The sequence below is a fragment of the Aspergillus pseudonomiae genome, assembly GCF_009193645.1.
Source record: "Aspergillus pseudonomiae strain CBS 119388 unplaced genomic scaffold BDV37scaffold_32, whole genome shotgun sequence".
Taxonomy (NCBI): domain Eukaryota; kingdom Fungi; phylum Ascomycota; class Eurotiomycetes; order Eurotiales; family Aspergillaceae; genus Aspergillus; species Aspergillus pseudonomiae.
In genome coordinates, this window is record NW_022476024.1 from 231,260 (window position 1) to 256,170 (window position 24,911).

The 24,911-nt window shown below is 48.1% G+C and overlaps 12 protein-coding genes across 12 annotated transcripts; 4 read left to right on the plus strand and 8 right to left on the minus strand.

Moving 5' to 3' along the window:
* The first annotated feature begins 399 nt into the window (after positions 1–399).
* BDV37DRAFT_248010 (threonine dehydratase, biosynthetic) lies at positions 400–2,955 on the plus strand. The gene is made up of 3 exons (XM_032081942.1): positions 400–908; positions 980–1,196; positions 1,253–2,955. The coding sequence occupies exons 1-3, from the start codon at positions 723–725 to the stop codon at positions 2,551–2,553; spliced, it is 1,704 nt and encodes a 567-aa protein (XP_031941567.1). The 5' UTR covers positions 400–722; the 3' UTR covers positions 2,554–2,955.
* Positions 2,956–4,445: 1,490 nt separating this feature from the next.
* Positions 4,446–4,939, plus strand: BDV37DRAFT_283055 (50S ribosomal protein L36; the record flags this gene model as incomplete). The annotated part of the gene is made up of 3 exons (XM_032087204.1): positions 4,446–4,703; positions 4,809–4,843; positions 4,900–4,939. 3 exons carry the CDS (start codon positions 4,446–4,448, stop codon positions 4,937–4,939), a joined length of 333 nt encoding a protein of 110 aa, XP_031941568.1.
* On the minus strand, positions 4,842–7,220 carry BDV37DRAFT_117211 (NAD-dependent succinate-semialdehyde dehydrogenase). Its single transcript, XM_032078508.1, has 4 exons — positions 6,986–7,220; positions 6,831–6,918; positions 5,501–6,770; positions 4,842–5,449 (listed from the first exon to the last, which is right to left on the minus strand). The coding sequence occupies exons 1-4, from the start codon at positions 7,106–7,108 to the stop codon at positions 5,332–5,334; spliced, it is 1,599 nt and encodes a 532-aa protein (XP_031941569.1). The 5' UTR covers positions 7,109–7,220; the 3' UTR covers positions 4,842–5,331.
* Positions 7,221–7,967: 747 nt separating this feature from the next.
* Positions 7,968–10,034, minus strand: BDV37DRAFT_294094 (uncharacterized protein; the record flags this gene model as incomplete). Its single annotated transcript, XM_032089572.1, has 1 exon — positions 7,968–10,034. Exon 1 carries the CDS (start codon positions 9,792–9,794, stop codon positions 7,968–7,970), a length of 1,827 nt encoding a protein of 608 aa, XP_031941570.1. The 5' UTR covers positions 9,795–10,034.
* Positions 10,035–10,205: 171 nt separating this feature from the next.
* nop7 (mRNA-binding ribosome synthesis protein NOP7) lies at positions 10,206–12,576 on the minus strand. The gene is made up of 3 exons (XM_032081943.1): positions 12,509–12,576; positions 12,356–12,454; positions 10,206–12,286 (listed from the first exon to the last, which is right to left on the minus strand). The coding sequence occupies exons 1-3, from the start codon at positions 12,528–12,530 to the stop codon at positions 10,371–10,373; spliced, it is 2,037 nt and encodes a 678-aa protein (XP_031941571.1). The 5' UTR covers positions 12,531–12,576; the 3' UTR covers positions 10,206–10,370.
* A 767-nt stretch (positions 12,577–13,343) lies between these two features.
* BDV37DRAFT_283059 (uncharacterized protein) lies at positions 13,344–14,015 on the minus strand (the record flags this gene model as incomplete). The annotated part of the gene is made up of 2 exons (XM_032087205.1): positions 13,344–13,363; positions 13,424–14,015. 2 exons carry the CDS (start codon positions 14,013–14,015, stop codon positions 13,344–13,346), a joined length of 612 nt encoding a protein of 203 aa, XP_031941572.1.
* Positions 14,016–15,107: 1,092 nt separating this feature from the next.
* BDV37DRAFT_283060 (uncharacterized protein) lies at positions 15,108–15,920 on the minus strand (the record flags this gene model as incomplete). Its single annotated transcript, XM_032087206.1, has 1 exon — positions 15,108–15,920. The coding sequence occupies one exon, from the start codon at positions 15,918–15,920 to the stop codon at positions 15,108–15,110; it is 813 nt and encodes a 270-aa protein (XP_031941573.1).
* A 575-nt stretch (positions 15,921–16,495) lies between these two features.
* On the plus strand, positions 16,496–18,885 carry BDV37DRAFT_117234 (uncharacterized protein). The gene is made up of 5 exons (XM_032078509.1): positions 16,496–16,653; positions 16,722–17,484; positions 17,541–17,973; positions 18,030–18,315; positions 18,387–18,885. The coding sequence occupies exons 1-5, from the start codon at positions 16,537–16,539 to the stop codon at positions 18,822–18,824; spliced, it is 2,037 nt and encodes a 678-aa protein (XP_031941574.1). The 5' UTR covers positions 16,496–16,536; the 3' UTR covers positions 18,825–18,885.
* A 266-nt stretch (positions 18,886–19,151) lies between these two features.
* On the plus strand, positions 19,152–20,738 carry BDV37DRAFT_248023 (GPI-anchor transamidase subunit GAB1). The gene is made up of 5 exons (XM_032081944.1): positions 19,152–19,368; positions 19,436–19,500; positions 19,555–19,757; positions 19,806–20,428; positions 20,477–20,738. Exons 1-5 carry the CDS (start codon positions 19,227–19,229, stop codon positions 20,713–20,715), a joined length of 1,272 nt encoding a protein of 423 aa, XP_031941575.1. The 5' UTR covers positions 19,152–19,226; the 3' UTR covers positions 20,716–20,738.
* Positions 20,739–20,794: 56 nt separating this feature from the next.
* Positions 20,795–21,721, minus strand: BDV37DRAFT_283062 (N-terminal L-serine N(alpha)-acetyltransferase NAT4; the record flags this gene model as incomplete). Its single annotated transcript, XM_032087207.1, has 2 exons — positions 20,795–21,510; positions 21,622–21,721. 2 exons carry the CDS (start codon positions 21,719–21,721, stop codon positions 20,795–20,797), a joined length of 816 nt encoding a protein of 271 aa, XP_031941576.1.
* A 478-nt stretch (positions 21,722–22,199) lies between these two features.
* Positions 22,200–23,550, minus strand: BDV37DRAFT_283063 (NADP-dependent oxidoreductase domain-containing protein; the record flags this gene model as incomplete). The annotated part of the gene is made up of 7 exons (XM_032087208.1): positions 22,200–22,366; positions 22,425–22,570; positions 22,641–22,696; positions 22,755–23,036; positions 23,091–23,195; positions 23,270–23,416; positions 23,482–23,550. 7 exons carry the CDS (start codon positions 23,548–23,550, stop codon positions 22,200–22,202), a joined length of 972 nt encoding a protein of 323 aa, XP_031941577.1.
* Positions 23,551–23,930: 380 nt separating this feature from the next.
* On the minus strand, positions 23,931–24,711 carry BDV37DRAFT_283064 (BTB/POZ domain-containing protein; the record flags this gene model as incomplete). The annotated part of the gene is made up of 2 exons (XM_032087209.1): positions 23,931–24,609; positions 24,680–24,711. The coding sequence occupies 2 exons, from the start codon at positions 24,709–24,711 to the stop codon at positions 23,931–23,933; spliced, it is 711 nt and encodes a 236-aa protein (XP_031941578.1).
* Between the last annotated feature and the right edge of the window lie 200 nt (positions 24,712–24,911).

Below are 24,911 nucleotides of genomic sequence, written 5' to 3' on the forward strand. Positions count from 1 at the left end.
CATTTGAATAGACGACTACGGATGAAGAAATGAAGCTACTTGATGACTTCAATCGGCTTTCGTATCCCAGAAGATGCCTGTTTCTTGCATTGTATATTCTAGTTCTTACTCCATGCCATACGTAGGGTACCTTGAAGAATGGGCTACCACAATACTGCGGAGATTGAACTGCGAGAGGTGAACGATAGGAAATAGGCCTAGTTAGATGTACCTATTGAGCAAGATAGCAGTATGACCCCTATACATATATCACCAGAGTTATAACAGACATCGATTCGTTCACCGGTGGGCCAGAGACCGTATGATCCCCAGTCCCTCTGACAGTTATATAGATATTAATACAGCGCCTGGGACGCCGGCTAGTTGGGCGAAAGGAGCCACTGCAACTTCTGTTTCGATCGCTTCGTACGCTAGCGACATGTCAGCGCGGTGTATTTTCCTTCGTCATCACCAGAGAGTGTTCTCTACATGTCTATCAAAGTATGGATGGAGATATACTCCTACTCCGCGGCGGGGCCGGAAGGACTTAGGGCTGGGGATGAGGGTTGCTGACATAACCTCATCTGCTCCGATCACGGAATTTTATCTCCCCACCGCCAAGATAAGTGTTCCTTTGCCCATCATCTGCAACTTCGGTTCCAGTTCTTTGTCCGCGCTTTGGCTGTGTGGTTTATCTTGCTGCTCAGGATCAATTTCTGACTTGTCTCTACGTGGGCAGCATCATGTCTGCAGAAACTCCTAGAAGTGGCGCTGCGACGCCGGTCTCATCGAAGTTCAGCAACCTAGCTTTGACCGAGTACTCGACAGTGCCCACGCCTGACTCAGAACAGGAAGAACGAAAGCAGCTGGGATTACTACCCAATTGGGGTATCCCAGATGCTTTTCTACTTCCCAATGGCTACCCAGATGTGAGATACCCAACTAAATTCTCCGTAAAACGCAAAAACAGTTCATCTCTGACTCACCCGCCACCGTGCAGTATCTCCGATTGATTCTAACATCCCGCGTTTACGACATCATCACCGAGACACCCCTTCATCACGCAGTCAACCTTAGCAACCGCTTGGAATGTCGTGTACTTCTGAAACGGGAGGACTTGCTTCCTGTGTTCAGTTTCAAGCTCCGCGGAGCTTACAACAAGATGGCACATCTGAGTCATGAGCAGAGTTGGAAAGGTGTTGTCGCATGCTCTGCAGGTGAGACATTCCCAAAGCCACTAATAGATATAATACGTGGCTTACATATTGTAAAGGTAACCATGCGCAGGGTGTTGCGTATTCCGCGCGTCACTTGAAGATCCCAGCAACCATCGTTATGCCCTCTGGCACCCCGGCTATCAAGCACCGGAACGTCGCTCGCCTCGGTGGAAGTGTGATTCTCCATGGAGACGACTTCGACGCTGCGAAGGCAGAAGCGCACCGCTTAGAGAAGCAGCACGGATTAACGAGCATTCCTCCCTTCGATGACCCTTACGTGATCGCCGGCCAAGGAACCATCGGAATGGAAATATTGCGCCAGGCAAACTTAGAGAAGCTGGAAGCTGTCTTCTGTGCTGTTGGAGGAGGAGGATTGATTGCTGGTATCGGAGTCTACCTTAAGCGCATTGCACCCCACGTGAAGATAATTGGAGTGGAAGCTCATGATGCGAATGCTATGGCCCAGTCTTTGGATTCTGGGTCTCGTGTGCTGCTCAAAGAAGTGGGCCTGTTTGCCGATGGTGCTGCTGTCAAGGCTGTTGGAGAGGAACCGTACCGACTGGCTCGTGAAGTAATTGATGAAGTCATCCAGGTTTCTACTGATGAGACGTGCGCCGCGATCAAGGATGCATTTGAGGACACCCGGTCTATCATCGAGCCGGCAGGCGCCTTGGCCCTGGCTGGTCTCAAGAAATATGTTTCCTTGTATCCCGACCCTAACCCTAACCGGGAGCTGGTTGCCATCACTTCGGGTGCGAACATGGATTTCGACAGATTACGATTCGTGGCTGAGCGTGCTGCCCTGGGTGAACGGAAGGAGGCACTTTTAAGTGTGAACATCCCGGAACGGCCTGGCTCTTTCGCCAAGCTAGTCGAGGTTATTCTCCCTCACGCGGTCACCGCATTCAGCTACCGTTATGCTCGGGACGAATCGGCCGATGTCTTCATGGGTATCTCCTTGTCTGCCTCTACTGGACAAAAGGATCTGGCGCATATCATGGAAGAACTGGACAAGGGTGGTATGAAGGCGAAGGACTTGAGCGACGACGAACTTGCCAAGAGACACGTCCGCTTCTTGGTGGGTGGACGCTGTGACGTGAATGATGAGCGGTTGTTCATGTTTGAGTTCCCGGAGCGTCCTGGTGCTCTGGCCAAATTCCTGACCACTCTCCGACCCAGCCAGAACCTAACCTTGTTCCACTACCGTAACTATGGTGGTGATGTTGGAAAGGTGCTTGCTGGCATTCAGTGCCCACCATCTGAGAAGGACCACCTGGAGGCCTTCCTAAAGGATCTGGGCTATCCTTTCAGCGAGCATACCGACTCGTCCACTTACCACACCTTCCTTCGTTCTTGAGCCACTCCTCAAGTGGGCTAACTCTTTACGAATTGTGTGTTGTAAAATTGATCAGGGCTCATTTCAATTGAAATTCCAGTCTGGCGTTCGGGTGGAGCATAAAATCGATAGATCTTAAGCTGGTGTTAAACGGCCTTTCATATCATAAGTTAATGCAAGACTTTTTTTGGTCTTCTTTTTCCTTTTTCTTGTTTGTATCGCACGACCTTGGTTCTCCCTTATTCTACATGATGGCTTTACAAAAGGTGTACTGCTTCATGCCGAGCAAGTAACTATAAATTATTATATATTACCTCCTCATCAACAGCTTAGTGGTACACTTTAACTCCGTACCACTCATACTGAGAGATGTGAGACACTTATTCATATTCTCAAACGAAGGACATCACCAGCTAAAGTTTTCACTCAGTCGCTTCCGTTAGCATCAGAAACCTAGTCGACTAGTACCTGTCCCATAATGAGATCGGCCTTGTAGCCCAATGCCTCTACCATGTCTCCAATTACATGGCACACTTTTTAAGCAAACCGCGTTTGCATACTACGCACATTTCCAACGCTAGGACTCTCGCTAGCCTTGAGAGTCCTCCAACAAACTTCTCGTCTGGTGTGATGCTTCCTTCGTGGTTTTTTTACTGCCCACAGTATAGTGGCTATGGTCGGCGAAAGCCTTTCCATTGAGTGTCCGAGTATAAGGAAAGCGAGCTCCAGCCTTTAGACTTGCGACTAGAGCTTCGAGACGCCACAATAAGATCGGCATAGATAGGGCATTGATCGCAGCATCAGTCGCAGGACGTACAGTCAGTAAATCATCACGCAATGCGTCTCGTCAGCACGGCTGATCCAGTCGGCCATTCTAAACGTGGATTTTATTAGCAGTAGATCCGTGCTGTGCAGGTTTCACCAGACACTAATGTGTTTAAGGCGAATCTTAGGCCCGCCGAAGTGTCCATGGACTCATCATCACCCATGGCTATGACGCCAAACGGTGGAGCCAGAGCAAGATTAGAAATGCCTCCACCTAGGCTGGAAGGGAGTTCAATTATTGTGTAAAGCAAGGTTCGCCTCCTTCCTCCCAGCCCGGGTGCCCTGATTTCGGATTCCAGCCCCCGTGTGGCCTGCAAGACGTATGAAAGCTGTAGTCCTGGGGTACAATTTCAACAAGGCCTCGAGCGTATTAGGCTCTATATAGTATAACCCCCGTACACCAAAGGGTACGTATATGTGACCATAGAACTATGATTCTCGGCCTTGATGGGCTGGTGTGTGACGTTGGAAAGGCCAGATGTCGGATGCATCATGCTTGGCTGTTTAGGTAGTCCAACATTTTTGTCATCCATCATTGGCTTCTCTGAAACAGCCAAATAGGTATATGGTCGTTGTTCAAAGAAAGAAATATGTAAGAGGGGTTTATATATATAGATGTTCTTTCAGGGCGCCGGGTTTAACCACGAATGGAGGCTCATGATGGCCTTGGGCACTTGAGGATGAGAATATGTTAAGGCAAACAGTCAGATGAGGAGAGATGGAAGGTATTTATATAGACAACAGTAGTGCATTAGAGAAAGAAGACTCTGGGAATAATCAGAAAAGCACGGTTGAATGCAAGATCATTCAGTCCATTGAATGCGTCGGTATACTTCAAAGCCTTGTGATTGGCCTCTACGATCAACCAATGAAAGCCCCCAAATACACCGACAAATACCGGAATACCGGCGCAACCAAAGCTCCGACTCACATTTGCTCCGAATATCATCAAACCATCAACGCGGATATCAAGAGAAATCTCCAAACCCCACCCGCCCTTATAAACCAGTCCCAAGACCAGCGAGGTCTCACCCAGACGACACCGGCGGCCCCGATTTTCCCAACCAACCCGCCAACAACCAACAACAATGGTGTCCTTCCGCTCCCTCATCGCTCCCTCGACCGGTCTCTTCCGCCAGTTTCTCCGCAAGCCTCTGGCCGGTGGTTTCCTTGCACGGTCATTCTCGCAATTAACGACCCTGTCTCTTACCAATGGTCTTCGGGCTTTGCGCTCCGGAAAGCAGCAGGCTGGCAATGTTAGCGTCGCGTCGACGGTGAAACAGTTGGATCAGGTTCGGGGAATGAAGACCCGCTCGTCGGTGAAGCGGCTGTGCGATGGTTGCAAGGTATGAGAGATTGGGTTGTTCTGTGTCCTCGTAGCTCTTCTTTTGGGGAGTCGGGGTGGGATATCTGCTTTGTATGAGATTGGAATGCTAATGTTGGAATAACAGCCCGTTCGGAGAAAGAACAGAGTCTATATCATCTGGTGAGTCTCTCCGCCGTGTGATTTAAGGGACGTGCCATATGCTAATATAGACCCAGCTCGAAAAACCCTAAGCACAAGCAGCGTCAAGGAAAATAAACGCAAATCGGGAGAAGTGTACGACCATTTCAATCTACTGCATTCATGTTCGATGGATATCGGAAGAAGCTGAAAACGACGTCCTTACGACATGATGTGACAGCTCTTGATACCGGAGGCAGAGATACTTTTTGTGCATATACTGGATATACGGTTTCTTTTATTTGATTGGGATATGGGCGCTTGTATTGTTTGCATGTATATTAGAGCTAAGCATTTCTTCTCATTTTCCTTCCAATTTTGGTATTTGCTCGCTGGACTTTTATCCATAAGACCAACCAAGGTGTGTTGTACAATTCTCATGACTCACTGAGCCTCTTTCAGTGCCGGTAGGATTATGCGCATAAGGAGGGTTCATAACGGGATTCATTTTGTTCGTCATATATACCTCTCTATGACTGCAAAGGCCCACCCATGCCGCCAAAGGTGACACTCTTGATTGTGAGGAATTCATCAATGCCGTACTTGCTGCCCTCACGGCCGAATCCACTCTGCTTAACACCACCAAACCTAGAAGCAATTAGCACTGGTGACTTGTCAGAAGAGCACGGTGGTACCTACGGAGAAGCGACATCGCTGATGAGGCCAGTGTTCACACCAACCATTCCCACCTCCAAGGCCTCTGCAACCCGGAAGATGCGCTTGACATTGCCGCTGAAGAAGTAACCAGCCAGGCCAACCTCGGCACTGTTCGCCAAGTCGACAACCTCCTTTTCAGTTTCGAATGGGAACAATCCAGCCACAGGGCCAAAGGTCTCTTCAGAGGCAAGCAACATGTCTTTGTTCATTTCGGTCAGAACAGTCATGTCATAGAAGTTAGGGCCCAATTCTGTCAATTTATTGCCGCCAACAGCGACCTTAGCTCCCTTGGATTCGGCATCACGGACATGCTCATCGACCTTCTCGATGGCGCGTCCATGGATGACAGGGCCATGTGTGACACCTTCCTCGAACCCTGCCCCGATCTTGAAGCCTTTAACCTTTTCAACGAAACGCTTCACAAATTCGTCATAGACACCTCTCTGCACGTAGATGCGGTTGGCGCAAACACATGTCTGGCCTGAGCTGCGGAACTTAGAGGCAATTGCCCCAGCAACTGCAGCATCAAGGTCTTCAACATCGTCGAAGACAATGAAGGGGGCATTTCCACCAAGCTCCCACGACACCTTCTTAATGGTAGAAGACGATTGCTTCATCAGGAGCCTGCCCACATTGGTCGAACCGGTGAAGGAAACCTTGCGAACTTCTGGGTGGGTAGTCAGCGCTTCACCCACCTCTGGTGTGTTCTTCAAGGAAGTGACGATATTAAAAACGCCCTTAGGGATACCGGCACGGTGCGCCAATTCTGCCAACGCATTGGCAGTGAATGGGGTCTCTCCTGGAGTCTTGACCACAACAGTGCAGCCTGCTGCCAACGCTGGCCCAGCCTTCCGAGTGATCATTGCTGCCGGGAAGTTCCATGGGGTGATCAAGCTGCAAACACCCACTGGCTGTTTGAGGGTCATAACTCTGTTACCTGCCACTGAGGAAGGGATAGTGTCTCCATAAATTCGGGGCGCCTCCTCACTGAACCATTCAAAGAAACCGGCGGCATAGTTGACCTCACCCTTGGCGTCCGCGAGAGGCTTTCCATTCTCCCAAGTGATTAGCGTTGCCAAATCCTCGGCATTGTCGATCATCAACTGGTACCACCGGCGCAGCATGCGAGCACGCTCGCGGGCCAATGTTGTGCGAAATTTAGGGAATGCCTCTGAGGCAGCCTGGATGGCCTTTTCGGTGTCGGCCGCATTGAACTCAGGGCATGTTCCGATGAGCTTTCCTGTAGCAGGATCTAAAAGAAATACAGAGATTAAAGACCGTCACCGCTGTTACTGAACTTCAAGTGTCTTACCGTGAACTTCAAATGTTTGCCCTGACTGAGCCCCTACCCATTCGCCATTGACATATGCCTTCTCAATAAAGAGAGATTGGTCTTTTAGCTACGCGCCCATCATCGTCAGTCAAATTCTCATAAAATTTCCAATTGATCAACAATGGCTCTCTCACCTGCGGAACTGTATGGCCCATGCTGTATAGTCTCTTAGCGTAAACTGGGGGTGGGATTGTAAATGGATAACGGGCTCTGGATCTAAGCAATTGCCGTGATACTGGACGAAGAAGTCTGTCCATGATCTGAATTAATACCCTCGGCCCGATTATAAATACAAAATGCGAAGAAGGTTCCAAAAAAAGGCCGACTTCCGTGTACAGCCTTTACTTCGCCTTAGGAGATGGTGCGGAGAAGTTTGGGGATACGGTCAAACACGGGTGTTCTCGGGTTGTCTGCACAGAGCTGAAAGCTGAAAAATATAGCAGGACAGGGAAGACCTTGAACCCTGACTTATATACTGGAAATGCAAAATCAATCCATCCTGTGGAGACTAATCATTGTCGAGAATGCCTCCGAGCTGGTCCCTGTAATGCCGTCCAGCGGGGAAGCTCCGCGTCACGTGGGTCGACGTCATTTCTTCTATAGAGGGCCAGTAACCCCTAACAACGGCAGATTCGATTATTTTGAGAATCATACACACGATGATGTATATATACTCGAATTCCTGGCCCTTCTTCTCCTACTACGATGCTTTCGTAGAGACACAATCGGACTGTCCTTATATAGATGCTCAAGAACTACTATGGAATAATTGATGTGTAAATACAAGACCATATCGGTATGTTGATCTAGACCTCGGCACCCTGAGCCAATTATAAATCTTATACTGAGCAGCCCCGGAGTCTTCCTCCAATCATACTTTACTGGATTTTGCAGCGATACAGGACCGTACAATCTATTTTACCTTATCATGGGCCTTGTTTGAGATTGTTCAATCTGGATGATAGGGCTACCCTCAACCCAGGAAGGACAACAATAGTGATAATATAGAATGTACGGAGATAGCTACGGCTGTAGCTCAGTATCATTTGGACTTGCATTATGAAGATAACCCTATGTTCTACGAGTATAGAAGGGCATGCCAGAATTTCGACACCATTAACCGTCAGTATCACCAGCAAGGCCGACAGTGGAAGACTTGAATTTTGAGTCAGTACTCTTCGGGAGATATCCAGGATGCATGCGTTTCATGTGCAAGTTAAGGTTCCATGTCCGTGTGAACCCATTGATATGCCGAGGACACGTCCCGATGGGGCATATTAAATCTTGCTTGCGGTGTTGACCCTTGCCTTTGCGCTTGGTCACCTCATCAGTATGATCGGTAGCAGGGCTAGTAACTCGGGTGCTAGAAGCCTTCTTCACAGAAGCCGTGCGGGAGAGGGATGGTTTGGTACGAGGAGGTGAAGGAGGCGGCAGCGAAGCTTCAGGTTCCTCGGGCTCAACTTCCGCGTAGATCCATGTAGAAGAATTCCCGTCCTGAACTTGCTGTAAGGTACCTTCTTGCAAAACCCGAAACTCCATATCCTCACGAAACAGAGCGGCACATCTTTGTGAAGAACGCATTACCACGGCTGGTGGAAAGCCGATCATAGAGGCAATACCTAATACTTCGCTCCAGTCGCGGAGGCCAAGACGCATATGACTTGCCGACCTTTTGCGGTCGCTGCCAGTTGAACGTCCCCGCGGCTTTGAGTACTGTGATGTTGGTTGACAACGTGAGCTGAGCCGGGAAGATGCTCGTCCACTTGATGCATGCCCACTGTGAGAACGTGGACGGCTTGACCCAGTTCGGGTGGATGACCTGCGCGTGCGCTTCCTACCCCTCGATTGACTTCGCTCAGCGGTAGTTTGTACTGCTCTTCTCTTGCGGGATGAGATGCTAGAGGCAATACTCTCTGTATCTGTTTGCCACTCACTTGCGGAGCTGTCGTCCGCTCCTCCTCCACCGTTGCGAGCGTTATGAAGAGCCATAAGTAGGTCATCAAATTGGGTGAGTATATTTCGGGTCAGCGGTCGTAATTGGAGTCGTGATTTTTCATCGTCAGCCTGAACGACAGGACGTAGTGAGGGTTCATCAAGTAAATCGAGATCGCTTTCCTGTTCCCCATCGGCGGCAGTGTCATTTTGTGTCTTGGCTTGAGACATTGCCCACTGTTGTACAGAGGAAAGCTTGTCGTCCCAAGGCCTAGTCTGGAATTTTTCCTTTGCGTCCTTGAGCATTATAGCCATGAGCGATTCCTCTAACTCGGCACTTAGACGAGGATCCGGCCGCATTCTCAAAGTCCATGCCTCGTCTTCCCCTCTACGGACATGCTCGTTTCCGCGAGGCACCTCAGTAGCCGACATGGGCCATGCTGCCCATCGCTTTGGAGGGCCAAAAAATTTGGTTTCATCTTCTGATTCGCCAGCTTCGACAGCTTGCCTTGCTAGCTCACGGGCCCGTACTCGCAACGCATACGCGTTGTACAGATGAGCTGCAAGGTCTCTAGCCCGAATCGTTTCCAAAGCTTCAGCATTCTGTCTATCTTCAGCAGTCAGCTTTCTCCATTGCGATTCAGCGCCGCGGAATCTATTGGGCCGATATGCAGGAGATGATGGTGGGCCATCAATATCACTGTGAATAGTGGCGGCATTCGCAGTGCTTTGGGGCGCTCTCTGCGGAGAGCCTCCGGCTTCTGACCCGGACTCGTCTTCGTCACTGTCTCTGTAGGTAGAATCATCGGAATGATCATCCTCAACCATTGGTATATCTTTCATAGACACATCGGCGTCATCAGAATCAAAAGTGGCGTCCCCTTGCCATTCCGGGTACGGTTGGAGATCTGCAACATCTTGGCTGCTAGAACCACCAAATATAGATGTGTATGGCTGGGCAGACTGAGGTAGGATGAAGCGTGGGGAACGATCACCGGAAATTGAGGACATGCCTCAGTAGTCTGCCGGATTTGATGTGGTAACCAGCCACAAGCTTAGATGTACGGACTGCTGGAAGCTTTCCCAGACATGAACCACACGTACTGCCTGAAATTCTGAAGCCGTCCGATCCAATCAACTTCCAGAAAACGATACTGATAAATTTCTTCAGTATGGAGGTATACAGTCTCAGGCGGCGCAAAACATACGGGGTTTCAAGATCAACCGACTCCACGAAGCAGAGAAGCACCCAGAAACTCTATTTGGGTTGAGAATGTTCGGACCCTAGGAGTATGGCTATGATAGAAACAGACACAGAACATGGACCCGACAAGATTTATTTGATCACGTGACCATACATGGAGTATACGGTTTTGTTTTGGATGCTGAGGAACGATTGGTAGTGGTCTAAATGGGGATGACTTTATGCAACGGAGAATAGAATTGCAACTGAATTACAGCAGATCTATATATGCATGTAGAACTGATTGCTATGAACAAACACTAAATCAGAACGCCGATTTGTTGGTTATCACCGAAATCCAAATAAGGATATCATTCTGTCAAACAGTCAACTTTTATGTTACATTATTTCTCCGCGCCCTTTTCAAGCTTTCTCCGCTTGGAGCGCAGCTTCGCCGCCTCTTCTGACTGCTTCTTGTTCGAGTACATCATCTTCTCTAGCAGCTTCCGCTTCTTGCGGCTCATCATCATCTTTTGCCTCTCCAGTTCCTCTTCTTCCTTACGCTTCTTGGACGCTACCTTCTTGGCCTGAGAAGACTTCTTCTTTGTTGAATCGCCGGCGGCACCGGAGGAGAATGGAAGACCAGCAGCTTCGGCCTCAAGCTCCTTTTGATGTTGAGTGCGAGCAGATTCCTCTTCATCCTCCGATTCGGAGGCAGCTTCTTCGAATCCACCAAAGTCATCTTCCTCTTCCTCTTCGCTCTCATCTTCATCGTCATCAGTCTCAGCAACATCCATACCTCCATCAACAGAATCATCCTCCTCCTCACTCTCCTCAGCAGAGTCTTTAGCCTTGGTGTCCGCCTTCTTTCCATCGGTGGCCTCCTCCATCTCTTCATCGGAATCTTCTTCCTCTTCCTCAGCTGCAATTTCAGCCTCACCCTCCTCTTCTTGCTCAGCCAGAGTAGCACGAGGATCATATGCACCCTTCGTGGCCTTGACCCATGGGCTCAGATGAGGGGGAAGAGTAGCGCCTGGTGCATAGAGATCAGGGCGAAGAAGTTTTCCTTCGTTGATGCAGTCCCAGATCCATTGGGGCTGAACATACGTTCTGCCCGGGATACGAGTGCCAGGCCTGACCTTTTGAGCAGCACCAGCACCATTCTCTGAGGCGGCGGGAACAGCCGGAAGTGAAGATTCTGGCAGTGCAGGACGATCGACAATCTGGTGGGTGATGCGGGTGTCTGTTTCATCGTGTGTGAAAGCTCCATCGCCGAGAACAGCGTCCCAGCCGATACGCTTGCAACCAAAGGCACGCAGGATGAATTCCATGGGAGCCTTAGGAGCCTCTCGAGAAATATAGAATGTGAAGGGAGCAAACAGAGCACCAGCTGCGTCTCCACTAATATCGGGTTGAAGGAGTGTGTCCGCCTCAGGAGCTGCAGGCTCGAATTTGTCAATTTCTTCGGTCGATTCCTCTGTCGCCTGCACGGCTTGGTCGTCCTTCGATTGGTCCAGACCGGCCGATTTGATTACCTTGTCAACCTTGGCCTGGACATCCCGGGATACTGCCTTGTTAGCCGTATTGCTTGTTTGCTTGGTGCTTTCGATAGCCTTGGTTGTTTCGCCAACCGCGCGTCCCTCAAGGGTGAATGCCGCCAATTCAGCTCCATTTTCGTCACTTCTGGTATCGAACTTGGGGGGGTATCTTAATCCAAGAGTGGAATACAGGCGGAAGTTCACAAATCCTAGCAAAGTGGTGTAGAAGTCGACGAAGGTGGCCATGATTCGATAATCGACATCTCCATTCACCCGCTGAACGAATCGGTAAGGCACCAACCACATGATATCCTGTCCCTGAATGGTCGCCTGGTAGTAAATACCCTTGATCGAAAGGAATGATTTGCGCAAGGAGTTGGTGACAATCAGGTAGTGCTGGAACTCATGGCAAAGTCGTTGGCAAAGCGCAATTGTCTTGGGGGGTACATGTGCAGTGGAAGGAAGGTTCGCAAAGAGGAACAGAAGCGACAGGGCATCATCCAAGTCCCTCAGGGCGTCGATGAAAGTTGGGTAGCGCTCCTTGATGATATGATCCAAAGTGAGCTGCGGCGCATGGTTCTTCTCCAGGCGAGCAGCATCGCTCACTTCTCCACGTCCAAGAGAGCGGGCAATCTTTTTCGAGAGCGCTTTCTGATCACGGAATTTCCGGAGGAGGGGTTCATGCAGAAGATACTGGATGTCTTTCGTGTAGTAGAAAGTAGTGCTGGCAGTCGAGTTTTTGGCGGCCTTCTTCTTGTTCCGAGGCTCACGGGGATAGATGCCTAATTGAAAACAGAAATCGCCAGTCAGCATCGATCATGGTCCACTATGAAGTATACTATGGAACATACCTTTGAAAATGCATAGTCGACGGAAGTCAGGCAGGGAAATCTGAAGCTTGCGAACTGCCTGAGTTCTAGTGATATAGTTTTTGGCCTGGCCAGAGGTTCCTGTATAATATTATCAGTATCTTGCCGGGACGAGATTGTTTAGTTGAAGCGTACCCTTCTTCTTAATTTTCGCCATTTTGGATGGGTTGTATTGACAGTATGAATGTGGGTGGTGATTAAAGAAGGTTCTTTTGATACCGAAAAATTAAAGTCGATAAGTTTTTTTTTTTTTTTGAGAACTGAATTACTGGATGTGGTTAGTCTTTCCACTTTGGGTATGGTAATTCATCCTCCGCCCCTTCAACACCGCCTACTGGTTACCTCAGCAAGCTCAGGCCCCTTAGTTAATTTAATGCACAGCATTGATTAATAATATGGTTTGTACTAGCTAGTTATGTAGACCCACATACAGCTTTTTTCCATAGACCTCAGTTCAACACTACATCGCCTCCTAAACTTGATAGAAGAGGTAGTACTATACAATAGCACGGTTAGTGTGGTGCTGAAAACCATACCCATTGAATTGTTCTTTCGCCCTCGGCCACCGTTTGCCGTGGACAAGTAATTCGCTTGCCCTTACCCATACTGCTCTACCATCCCCCAACTGAATTATACAGCCCCAACCTACACCCCTCCAAGGACAACATACTTCCTCTTCTCCTCTGTCCACCCTAGCCAGCGGACTGCCCTCTATGAAGAATACTGCGTTATCCAATGATTGCCGTCTTTCAGTAAGGTGTTCATCTTACTTCTCCCACCTATTATTACCCCCCCTAAATTATAGAGTCGCCAATATGTCGTCTCACCTAGTTTTAAAGATCTACACCTGTATTAGTGGCTCTAACCTATCCTGGCCTCTCTGCTATGGCTTAATATGTCGAGCGGAACATCTTCCCGAATGTCTGACGGTTTGTATGCATTGGAAAGGCTCAGCCCCATTGGAAGTAGCCTAGTCTCTGTTAAAACGACCTAATTCGTACGCGTCAGGAGTGGCATTTCTTCAGTGAAATCGGATTAAATAGGACGAACCCGTATGTAAGTTATAACCAGCTCGGACCCAGTCTTCCTCGCCTCCGTAGAGCTGGATAAGCTCCTGAACGAATTGCTTTGTGGCGTTGGGAACTTCGCTGGATTTTGGAAGATGTTCTGGGTTTCGAGCGCAGAATTCGAGGAGAAACCAAATATCCAGAGAATCGGTTTTCCTCTTCTCCTCTGTAAATCGGCCAGTGATGGAACCACATATTGCGTTCAGAAGCAAGGCTGGCTTCAAAATCTTGATGCCTCCGATTGTTATTACCTCAGTACTTTGATCAAAGGGCTCTTGAAACAAAGAAGGTGGTGCAAGGATGTCGATCTGTACAGGCCTTGTTGCCCTATACGTTGTATGGTTTGTTCTTGCTTCAATCTCAAAGTCAGAGGAGGCACGCAGCAACTGCCTTGCGCTGGAGATACCACCCCGAAGAACAACAAAATCTACGTGTTGAGTTGTCCGACTAGAGCCTAAAACCACACATGCACTGCCGCCAACAAGGGCATACTTTTCACCACGAGCAAGTGCGTTTCCAACCGCCGTTGCAGCTGCGCGTATTTCGTCTGGGGCATGAAGAGCTGAACAAGACATGGTGTTTTCCCTTGAAAAGTGAGGTCAGTATCTCCCTGGTGTAGCAGACGCCAATGATTAGATTCAAGTGACGATTTGTTTATATAGACGGTGCTACATTTAAGAAGATTGGAGAAGTCCAGAACAAAGTGCATTTTGATTGCAGATTGCTGTATAAAGTGGCGGGAATGATAATTGTCTAATACTACTTTGGTAGCCAGTGAATCTGAAAGCACAGGGGAATAACGAAAGTGGGCGAGGCAGAGATACTATTCAATGAGAAATTGGATAGAACTATTCCATATGCCTTTAAAAGGAAGAAAAGAGTTTTTATTTATATTCCACATAATTATATAAGAATAATGAGTTCAATGAACACTGCTGAGTATTGCTAACCGAAGCAGTCACTATCAACAAAGAAAAAAAATATCATATTTATAATGGCTCATTCATTCACCAAAAAGTCAAATAGATCACTTTAAGAATAACAAGATTGTCGCCATCTGGTATCACTGCTCCTTAATAGACACTTGCTCAGCCGCAGCAACTTTTGCAAACATCTTCTCTACCAGGTTAGGGCTCCTGTGAGGAGAATTTTTGCCTGATGGTCCAACTAGTACGTAATACTGGGAATAAAGGAAGAGTGATACAAAAAGAAAATTTGTCAGTGGATGCCTATATTTAGAACAAAAAAGAGGTAGGAAGTGAGATAGAAATTCCAGATCAGCTGTCATAAACATCGATGAATTCTTTACCAGGTGACTCGGATATGTAGAGAACAAATTAGAACTACGTTGTCCGCTGACCGAGGGCGAACGGTAGGCTTTATTTATGCAAAGTGACTCCCTTCTGTAGATCGTTTCTTCATGTCCCTGACCTTCTTTACGGCTCTAGAGGATGTCTGGAACAGGTGGAACACGAAACATTGGATGAGAAGACCAGATGAGTGACTAGTTACAGTGTAGCAGCACGAGATTCTGGACAGTCTTCCCTGAGGCGATTCCCTCAGCGACCCCCTGAGCGAGCCACTCGAGACATTGCCTGAAGTACAACACTTGAGTCTCTCAAGACCTGCACAAGCCTCTCCTACCGCTTGTGGTGGATGGCATCCTGCTAGCATTCGGTTTCTGTTGACTCAAGAGCGTCCCCATTCTGCTGCTCTTCTTTAACGGGCTTATAACTCTTCCCGAGAAAAGAAAACAGATCTGTATTATCACGGGAAGCAGAGCATTCCCGCAACTCATACTGGCCCTGTAACAACGCATCGCGAATAGCCCGCAGGTGCCTTCGAAATGGCATCGTACCAGTCTCCATTCCTGCCAATACATCGAAGTGAAACTGGCGATGTTCATATTTCATCTGTTTGGCAAAGGACTTCACCTTCAAGGCTGGAACATGCGCATAGAGATAGGAGATTTGGCAAGCCAAGACAAGCAATAACATTGTACCATCACTAGGGTCATCCAGCCAGCTCTCGATCAGTGCATCCAGCAAGCCTGCCAGTGTTGGAAATGGTACCTGATATGATAAATCATTTCCCAAAGGCGTATGCTCCAGTGGTGTATCGCTGGCTAGAGGAAACTTCCAGTCTGTAGCGGGAAGAAGGACGGTTCTCGTCTGACCATCAGGGGATATCAGTCGCTGTTGAGGGTAGTTCATCAAGTCCACCTCTGCATTCCCGATAAGATGTGGTTCTTGCATATCAAATGTCCACCCAGCCTTAGCAAGCAAATCGGCTGCTAGATCAATATCCTCAACGATAATGTACAGATCGAATACAAAAGTAGGGACACCATAGTGGGAAAGAGCATCCTCAAACCAGATGGCGTGAGGGACTTGGTGGTCAGAAAATACTTGACAGGGCTTGTATCTTGTTTCAGCACTGCTCTCCCCCGTGCCACGGTGGTAGTTGAGCCTGAATTTCATAAGCACACGATATTCCTGAAGAATGCAAGAGGCTTGATTAGAAGTAATATACTGCAGCTCCAGCTTAGTACTAGATGTCGATGGTAACCGGGAACATGCGCGGGGTCAGTAAGCTTCGAGTCATTACCAGGCTCCTCTCCTTTGTAGCTTTAATGTTGCCGATTCAGCACCGTTCTCGTCTCGTCAGAACAGTTGCGGTAAAATACCAATAAAGTTATGGCATGGGTATTTAGGAATTGAATCTTGTTTTGCTATTCACTCAACTGCGCTGTTTGGGATCGTCTAAGTTACTACGGAGTAATGCATTGCATTCCATAAGTTTATTTGTAATGTGCCCTAATGCCTTCTTTGACCTCCTACCACACTTCTATGGCACCGTATTAGTTTTCCATAATTTGAATATACATGTAATTTCCAACGTCTCGTGTTGGAGATTGATGTCGTGAAGGGACTCGGAGTTTCGGACTGGAGATTCCCAATCTAGCTAGTAGACGAAGGGCTCGGAATGGATTCTTCGGAGTAAATGGTCACAACTTCTGAGTTCCCAATCTTCTGCAATGATTATAGAAAACCATTTTACTCTCAGTCTAATCCCTCCGGCTAGAAATGTCTAAATATGTATCGGCGGAACGGCAAGCCTACCTCCTGTGAGCCTTGCAGATTGTCCAAGGTACGGTGTGATCATGCTACACCAACATGCGCCAGATGTCGTTCCCGGAGCACACCGGAGAAGGTGAGGAGCCCTGTGTACTGCTTTTTGATACTTAAAATGACATGGAGGTTGAATCTAAATCTATATAGTGTTATTACCATCCCGCTCCGATGACTCGTCCGGGGACAAAATACCGCCATTTTCGCATGACGAAACCATCTGCTCTTGGACGGCGGAGGAATGCATCACTTGACAGTCCGAGTACAACTTCTCTGTTGAGCCAGTCGCATTCATCTGAGATCACACAAGGGAAGCTCAATGAAGAGCAACCTGGGAAAACTGGAGATCCCGGATTGGTGTCGACTTCTCCCAAAACCTCGCCTGGAACAGATACCCGCCCAGTAGTTCCGTCTACATCTAGGCTTACCATAGCAACCCACTACCTCATGGTCCTATATGCGTCTTATTCACATTACGAGAACCTCATATTTAACTATCTTGACCGCAGCCGATCTTTCGTCATCCCCCGGCCATTACTATTCGAGCTGTTCTCGACTCTGTATGATGATATGAAAGCAGGGGTGGATCTTCACTCTGACTTAACCCAGAACACACGCAAGTCCATTCCCCCCATATCTGTAAATACCACTGTAGAGGAATTTTGTGGGTGGTTCAGAGGAACCAATCTTCGATGGGAACTTCTTGGGGTTGTTTTCGCCCTTGCGGGTCTCGCTTCAGTTCATACTGCTGAGCCACAGAAGCCACTTAGCTATGAATCTTTTGCTACGGATATGTACACAGCCAGCAGAGCATGTATCGAGATATGTGAAGAATTTAACCAATTGAACGACATGACCACTTGGTTGCGGCATACAAATGTGGCTTTAGCATCAAATTTGTTTGGAGATACAAGTAGGTGTTTCCTGGGTTCCCAACTCAATCGCGTATTTCTTACAGTCTTGCAACAGGCAGTATCCTATACCGTTGCTTCAGCTCATTAACTGCGGAGCTATTCGCTTTGAGATATCATCGCCAGATGTCATTGCAGTCTGAAGTGCCTTTCTTCATGTCTGAAACTCGCAAAAGGATCTTTGCTGCTGCAGTTTGTCGAGACATGAACCTTGCAACGCTCCTTGAAAGGCCACCATTCATTGACTGTAACTTCTGTGATATGAGATATCCACTTGATCTGGATGAAGAAGAGATAGTGCTGGTTGGGAGTGAGCTTAGTGCAGCCCTACAAAATTTGGATGAGAGCGGGTGGAAAATCTCCTCCGAGAGGGAAAAATTACTTCGACCAGCAACAGGAATACGAATCCGTTTTGCATTATCAAGCCTTCGAGCCAAGATACTGCGACTATCACTAGGAAACCGGATGGAATGCATGACCAAGCAGCACCTGTATGTCAATACTGTCGCTATGAGCTCATGAATCGGTAATATCTAACGCGACACAGAGATTTATACCACGAGTACGAAAATATTTGGGCTACAGTCCCAATGCAATACCGCTATAAGAGTGATTTCTGGGACTACATGAGCCCGAGATCATGTGTTGTGCTCTTGAGTGCTCATTTAGATCATCTTCACTGCGGCTTTCAGATCCTACGAATGCTCCAACAGGAAGGTCAAGACACACTTACAAACATTCTGAATACTTCAATGGGATTGCTTTCAGGCATGCTTGACTTGATGAAGCAACAAGAGCGATTCGTTGAGCTGCGAGAGAGGTTCACATGGATCGTACGTTCGTGCATAAAAAAAAAGGCAGTATGAACCTTGACCACTTTCAACTGACGCCTGCGTCCCTCTAGTTTCTGTTCTATGGCCTTCCTGGTGCCGGTACCCTTGCCACGGAACTTCACCAACACACGCTCAAGGGACTCCCTTTGCCTACCTCTATCCCCTGCTCACGTATAGTCCGTGACTTGAGTGTTGCGATCTCGTGGGTTGAGAAACAGAACTTACCGACCCGCTCAGATTACCAGCTATGCCTTCAAATCAGCAAGGTAATCAGTCGACTTTTAGATGATACCCTGAATCAGGGTCTAATACCAGCGAAAAATACCAATAGTCAATTGGAGAAGGTGCCGCAAGAGCAGCAGGTGCCAGAAGGCTTTCACATTGGCAGATCTTCCGATAGTTCGGACAAGTCTCAGCCATTGCCCGAGCCATTTACTAGCGAGGACTTTCTCAACTGGATTGATGATCTGGTATGGGATGGACAAACTAACATTAGTGTGGGATTTTGAGTGCCATTCAATGATTTTTGGAGGTGTCCACTGTCAATACATCTTGAGATGACGACGTATGAATCAACGGAATGATCATAGGCGGAAAAGGGTGTCTATACAAGGCCATATCGAGCAACCTCGGTCAGTGAACTTCGGAGGTAGAACAGTAATAGCACAGTAACAGTATATCGAACAACTAGTATTGCTAGATACTACGAGTAGTAGTATGGAGGTATATCCGATGGCCCGTGCACGGCAAACGGAAAAGGCGGAGAGTCTTGGCAGGGCGATTAAATTGATATGGAAAAGGGACAGCTGGACTGACCAACCCGAACAGTTCCCCACGCCAAATCCACCGGGCCTGTTGACGTTGACCCCGTTCGGCTATGTACCGCACTCGCAATATTTCCTGATAGTGTCATGCCGGTTGATCGAAGGCAAGCGGCCGTCTTCGTGGGGGCATTCGCCCTGCGGCTTCTTCTCTTGGTCCTTTTCCCGTCGCTCCCCGACTTGTTGACCGGAAGAGTTGAGGTATCGACACCAGTCAGCAGCTTCAAACGACGTGAGTGACAATGTGCTCGAGGAGCAGCTGCGCTTCAATGCAGAGATACTGACGTAGATTGCCTCAGTTCAGGAGGGTCTCTTCCTATACACGCGAAATGTTTCCCCTTATGACGGAGGTGTCTTCCATCAGGTAGGAAACCTCTCGTCCATAGCTAAAATGATCCTTTCCTGATAACCTATGAAGGCACCGCTTCTTCTCCCTATCTTTGCCTTGCTTCCGAACGCCAGAGAATTTCCTGTACCAACCGCCCTTTTCTACTCATTGATCGATCTTATAAACGCGAACGCTTTGATCACGATATCCGATTCAGGACAGGCAGTCTCGGGGAGGTTATTCTCAGCATTGCGGAAACATATCAAATGGGACGGGGTTTCTGTTGCAGCATGGTAATATACGATGTCCCTTCAAGTGGAATATAGTATCTGACTGGTCAGGTTTCTTTTCAACCCGTTTACTATCGCAACCTGCCTTGGCCGTTCAACCGCCGTCTTTACCACCACCGGAATCCTATACGCACTGTCTAATGCCGTTAGTGGAAATAGTCTCAACGCCATGCTTTCCCTAGGATTCGCGTCGTACTTGTCGATTTACCCAGCTCTCTTGTTCATCCCTCTCGTGCTTCTCTGTTACGACCGACGTGCTCAAGGACCAAAGCCACCATCGGGAGTTGCCATCTTCGCCATACAGCATCTCGTAATCTTTTTGCTTAGCATAGCCGGTCTGCTTGGAATTTCTTGCTTGATCGTTGGAGACTTCTCTCAATTTATCTCTGCGACATATGGCTTCCAATTACTGGTCCCTGATTTAACGCCTAACGTCGGCCTTTGGTGGTACTTCTTCATCGAAATGTTCGACTCGTTCCGAGAATTTTTCCTTGGAGTGTTCTGGCTTCATCTGGCGGCATACGTTGGTGGCCTGACCGTGCGACTGCGGAGGCAACCTCTATTTGTTATCGCCTCTCTATTGGGAATCTTTGCTGTCTTCAAACCTTACCCTAGCATCTCAGATGCCTCGTTATACTTCGCCCTCTTGCCTCTTTATAGGCATATTTTCCCTCGTAAGTGCCTAGATACATCAGATGCTGATGTTGACTAACTCTTGATAGTGATGCGCTACACTTTCTTCGCGGTGTCAGCGCTTTTGTATGCCACCCTTTTGGGCCCAGCGTTCTATCACCTATGGATCTATGCTGGCTCCGGCAACGCCAACTTCTTCTACGCCATCACCCTGGTGTGGAGCTTAGGGCTATCGATATTACTGGCAGACACCATTTTCGCCGTGCTCAGAGATGAGTGGGAGCAAGAAAATCCCGAAATGCGCGGCAAAGAGGCTAGACAAATTTAAGATATGGTATCATTATTATGTATAATACAGCGGCCTTGATACGAACACCATGGTGTATACCAGTATTTTCCAACAGTTATCACCGGTTAGACCGTAACGACTTAGACAGAATCATATAGTCCGGCTCCTTCACCATTCCGTTTCGTAGTATGCGAGGTGGTGGGGAATACTCATCCTCCGTGAACCCAAGCTTATAATAAAACCTTACTGCCTTTTCATTCGATCTGAAAACAGTCAACATCACTTTCTCCAGGCCAATACGTCGCCCGATGTTCGCCAGTCGTATCATTAGCTGCGAACCAAGTCCCTGGCCTTGAGCAGCCGACGACAAGTGGATCTCATAACAGTAAATCACTTTTTTCCCATCCTCATACGTGACCATAAACGAGGTAAACCCTAGGAGTTGACCGGTGGAGGATACTGTGCCCCCTTCCGCATTCTCTATGTTCTCAGGAGTCGCCTTCGAGCCCTGTCGCAAAATCAAATATCTCATATCCGGCAGTCGCATCTCCTTCATTTTTTTCTTCGGCGACCATCCCCAGCCAGACCCTTTGTAAGCATCTGAAGATGTTTCTTCAATCAACTTAAAGCAAGCCTCAAAATCCGCATCCGGAATAGAATCAGCCGTATAGATATCGAGCGAGTAATGTAACTCTTGCTCATGTTCCGACGCAGTCGGATTTTTAGCAGGACTTCTCCGATATTCGAGGTCCTCAGCCGATACATATAACTTCACAAATTCGGCCAGCGATAACTTGTTGGTGCGCTCCACCAGCGGCAATCTTTTTTGGCCATCTAAAAACGCGTTAGAACGCGTCCAATAGAGCACTGATTGGTCGCAACGCAAAGGCTTCGTTCGCCCTGACATAATTGATGCATTTTGAATGTTATAATGGGATCGCATACCTTTCCCTAGCTTCTTGCTTAATTGTTCGATTTCGCGCCTCGTCGCATCTCGCCGCGTCGATTTATTCTTCGTAACCCTGCCTTTACTGGCTGACGACATGGTAATGACGGTTTTATGTGGAAGTTTATATCAATTGATCAAGCCTATCAATCTGCAAGACTTGATCCTGTTATTAACTAGGTATGTTGCAGGGTAGCTTTGTGGCTTTCTTCTTGTTTGGGTTTGATCGGGGTGCAGGAGGAAATTATTATTAATTGCTTGGTGTGGCTTCCGAGCATAAATTTAAACATCCAATGAACTGATAGTAGTATTTATCTTCATCCTGCATGCATGAGTTGACACCGCTTTACTGCGCGTGTAGGTATGCATTTAGATAGGAGGGGTCTTTTTTCTTTTTCTGTACTTTCTGTCCTATTTAACCTTTTTTAGAGTCTTTTTATGGAATCCATTTCTAGGTTTTCATTGCTTGTGTCTTAACATCTTTCCGGATATATAAAGTTGTTCACACAGCGATCAACGGAACCCCAACTGGGTACATAGAGACCAAGCAAACGCAATCTTACACGACGATCAACGTCTAAGCTCCCTCTCTCTGCTTCGCAGCATGCTCCTCCGCCCGCCTCTCTGTTTCTTCAGCTCCCACTTCCCCAAAGACATCAATTCCCCAACGGAAGGGGAAGTTGTATCTTTGGTTACGGTCAAGTTGGTTCAGGGCTTCGAATTCAGGGTCGGGAATAATGAAATCTAGAGCAATTAGTCTCTGGAGATATAATTCAACAGCAGCAAGGGGGTAGAAATGTACCCTGGAAGTTGCTTTCGATTCGCGAGGGAGTGACACTCTTCGGCAGCACGGCAGTGCCGCGCTGGACAGCCCACGAGATCAAAACGGCGGCTGGGTCTTTGCCTAATTTATCGGCGATCGCTTTGACTGCGGGGTCGTCGACAACACTGTTATATTTATCGGTATTAGTGGACTGTGTGCCGTGGGCTACATGCTGTGGAGGAATGAGGGCCCTACCGTGGGGCGTTGTAGATGTTGTTGCCCAGAGGACTGTATGCGACAGATAAGATATTCTGCAAGTATATTAGCATCTATACCCCAAACCACATTCAATAATAGAGATATTCTGACCTTCTCCTTCAGGTACTTATGCAGACTGGGCTGTTGGAGATAAGGATGGGCCTCGATTTGGTTGACAGCCGGGGGAATCTTGGCCGTCTTAAGAAGATCATCGATCTTGTCCTGTGTGAAATTGCTCACACCGATGCTTCGGAGCTTGCCCGCCTCCACGAGCTTCTCCAGAGCAGCCCATGTCTCGGCGATAGGAACGTTCGCTAAACGGAATCGCTTCGTGACCGGATCGATAGGCGTGAGAGTTTCGTTTGTATGTTCAAATGCGACGGGCCAGTGGATCTGGTACAGTTCGGTCAGTTATCCGTGATCGAATGACACACAGAGCGAACAAACCAAGTATAGATCCAGGTAGTCCGTCTGAAGGTCCTTAAGGGTCTTGCTGACTGCCTCCTCGACATGTTCGGGATGGTGATGTGTGTTCCATAACTTGCTAGTGATCTGTCTTGCAATCAGCCCGTGTCGCAATATCCCTAGCGGCGAAAACGCCATCGCCTGGAAAAGGTGCTACTGACAAAGATCTGGTCCCGAGGCACACCCGATTTCTTCCAGCCGTTTCCTACTTCATTCTCATTCTGGTAGCATGCTGCAGCGTCGATATGGCGATATCCTGCGCGCAACGCTGCCTCGACGGCATTCTCAACCTCGTGAGGTTTTGAGAGCTAGGACTGTTAGTAGAAGCCAATTGCGATCGGTATCATTCCCTGGCGCGCGCTTCCATACGTACCCAAGTTCCCAGTCCGATGGCGGGGATGTTGTATCCCGAGTTGAGTTTGAAAGTTCTTCCCAGAGACATGGCGAATGAGGTTTCTGTGTTGTACAGCAAGTTATAACAATGTCCAGTGTTTTTCTGCGTAGCGACACAACTTTGAGAATTATATAGTAGGAGGGGAGATCGCCAGAGAAATAAGGAAAAAAGAGATGTCGGAATTGGAGCGACTCGGAAAATGAGGTGATAGTTTACCCCTCATCTCTTGCCTTATTATGGCGGATAATTATCCATTGATTCTACAATGATCGGCAATTGAGCTCAATTAACAAGTGTATTGCGCGATAACTAACTACCTCTGCAGCGCTGTCCTTGAAGTTCCCTTCCCACGCCATGACATTACCACATAAGTCACACCCCTCCTATGGAGGGAGAAACGATAGGCTTGAGTACACGACATAACGAAATCAAAGCCAATCTCCATTTAGTCCTTCAGGTTCAGCTGACCAAGGAGGACAGTAGGCCGGGTTCAATCTGCTAAGTATTTTCGAAGCCAACTCAGGACAATGCTTGAGGACGTCATTGAAAGAAGACTGATAACGGAGCTCCTCAAAACTGAATGCAGCATAATGCGCCAGCCAGTCTTGAAGTTTGGCCGAGGACTTGTTTGCAGGAGTCTTCGTATACGCAAGCTTCAGTAGAGAGATAACACCAAGGCGATCGTTCGCCGTGTGTGGTTTGTTCATGACCTGGATGGCCACCTTGATCTTGGTAAAGACAAACTCTTTCAGTTTTGGGACGACATACTCCTCGCTGAAGATAAGAAGTGCCATATGAGCCACCAGTGGATGGTTGAGCCTCTCTAGCTGATCGCTAGCATGCGCTTTCTTATCTTTGTCCGTTGTCTTGTCCAAACACTTTGAGACGGGCTCAGCATAGTCTCCTCGATAAGCCCATTCGAGGAACCGCGCCAGAGTATCCTCCGAGGTATCAGAAAAGGTATACACTCCACTTTGCCTCTCAGTAAAATTGTTGTTGAATGCCGAAGCAACAACCTCGCATTTGGCGTCAAGAAGAGCCTTGTGGACCTTGAACACACGCATAGAGTTGAGGGCTTGGAGGGAGACGACGTCCGATTCGAGGAATCTGTCGAGGCTGTCAATATACTTCTAACGTCCCAGTACTCTTGTATTCTCTTATTTAAGAATAAACTTACTCGTGAAATGCGCCGCTGTTTTCCGTCGTCATTGTGGTTCGTCTTAGACGTACTTCAGGAAGACGGGGACAGTTCTGATCCTGAGTACGATAAGTCGTGCAAAGATTGCAAAATGGGGTTTGTAGAAGTGTAGAAACTGACAGTCGGTTTCTGCTCAGTAGCCTGGCCTGATTTGCTAGATTGGAGATGGGTATGCAATGAGGAAGAGCAAGGAGCGATGGTAGAGGGTGAA

Excerpts from the sequence above, each read along its gene's own strand:
- nop7 (XM_032081943.1), bottom strand. The coding sequence starts at position 12,530 with ATGGCGAAAATTAAGAAGAAGG. Across the intron at positions 12,455-12,508 it reads GGCGAAAATTAAGAAGAAGG|GAACCTCTGGCCAGGCCAAA; the intron begins GTACGCTTCAAC and ends AATATTATACAG. Across the intron at positions 12,287-12,355 it reads TCGACTATGCATTTTCAAAG|GCATCTATCCCCGTGAGCCT; the intron begins GTATGTTCCATA and ends GTTTTCAATTAG.
- BDV37DRAFT_248010 (XM_032081942.1), top strand. The coding sequence starts at position 723 with ATGTCTGCAGAAACTCCTAGAAGTGGCGCTGCGACGCCGGTCTCATCG. Across the intron at positions 909-979 it reads TTCCCAATGGCTACCCAGAT|TATCTCCGATTGATTCTAAC; the intron begins GTGAGATACCCA and ends GCCACCGTGCAG. Across the intron at positions 1,197-1,252 it reads TGTTGTCGCATGCTCTGCAG|GTAACCATGCGCAGGGTGTT; the intron begins GTGAGACATTCC and ends CATATTGTAAAG.
- BDV37DRAFT_117211 (XM_032078508.1), bottom strand. The coding sequence starts at position 7,108 with ATGGACAGACTTCTTCGTCCAGTATCACGGCAATTGCTTAGATCCAGA. Across the intron at positions 6,919-6,985 it reads TGGGCCATACAGTTCCGCAG|CTAAAAGACCAATCTCTCTT; the intron begins GTGAGAGAGCCA and ends ATGGGCGCGTAG. Across the intron at positions 6,771-6,830 it reads GCAAACATTTGAAGTTCACG|ATCCTGCTACAGGAAAGCTC; the intron begins GTAAGACACTTG and ends TATTTCTTTTAG.
- BDV37DRAFT_117234 (XM_032078509.1), top strand. The coding sequence starts at position 16,537 with ATGTATCGGCGGAACGGCAAGCCTACCTCCTGTGAGCCTTGCAGATTG. Across the intron at positions 16,654-16,721 it reads CCCGGAGCACACCGGAGAAG|TGTTATTACCATCCCGCTCC; the intron begins GTGAGGAGCCCT and ends AAATCTATATAG. Across the intron at positions 18,316-18,386 it reads GAGAGAGGTTCACATGGATC|TTTCTGTTCTATGGCCTTCC; the intron begins GTACGTTCGTGC and ends GCGTCCCTCTAG.
- BDV37DRAFT_248023 (XM_032081944.1), top strand. The coding sequence starts at position 19,227 with ATGCCGGTTGATCGAAGGCAAGCGGCCGTCTTCGTGGGGGCATTCGCC. Across the intron at positions 19,758-19,805 it reads GGGGTTTCTGTTGCAGCATG|GTTTCTTTTCAACCCGTTTA; the intron begins GTAATATACGAT and ends CTGACTGGTCAG. Across the intron at positions 20,429-20,476 it reads TTATAGGCATATTTTCCCTC|TGATGCGCTACACTTTCTTC; the intron begins GTAAGTGCCTAG and ends AACTCTTGATAG.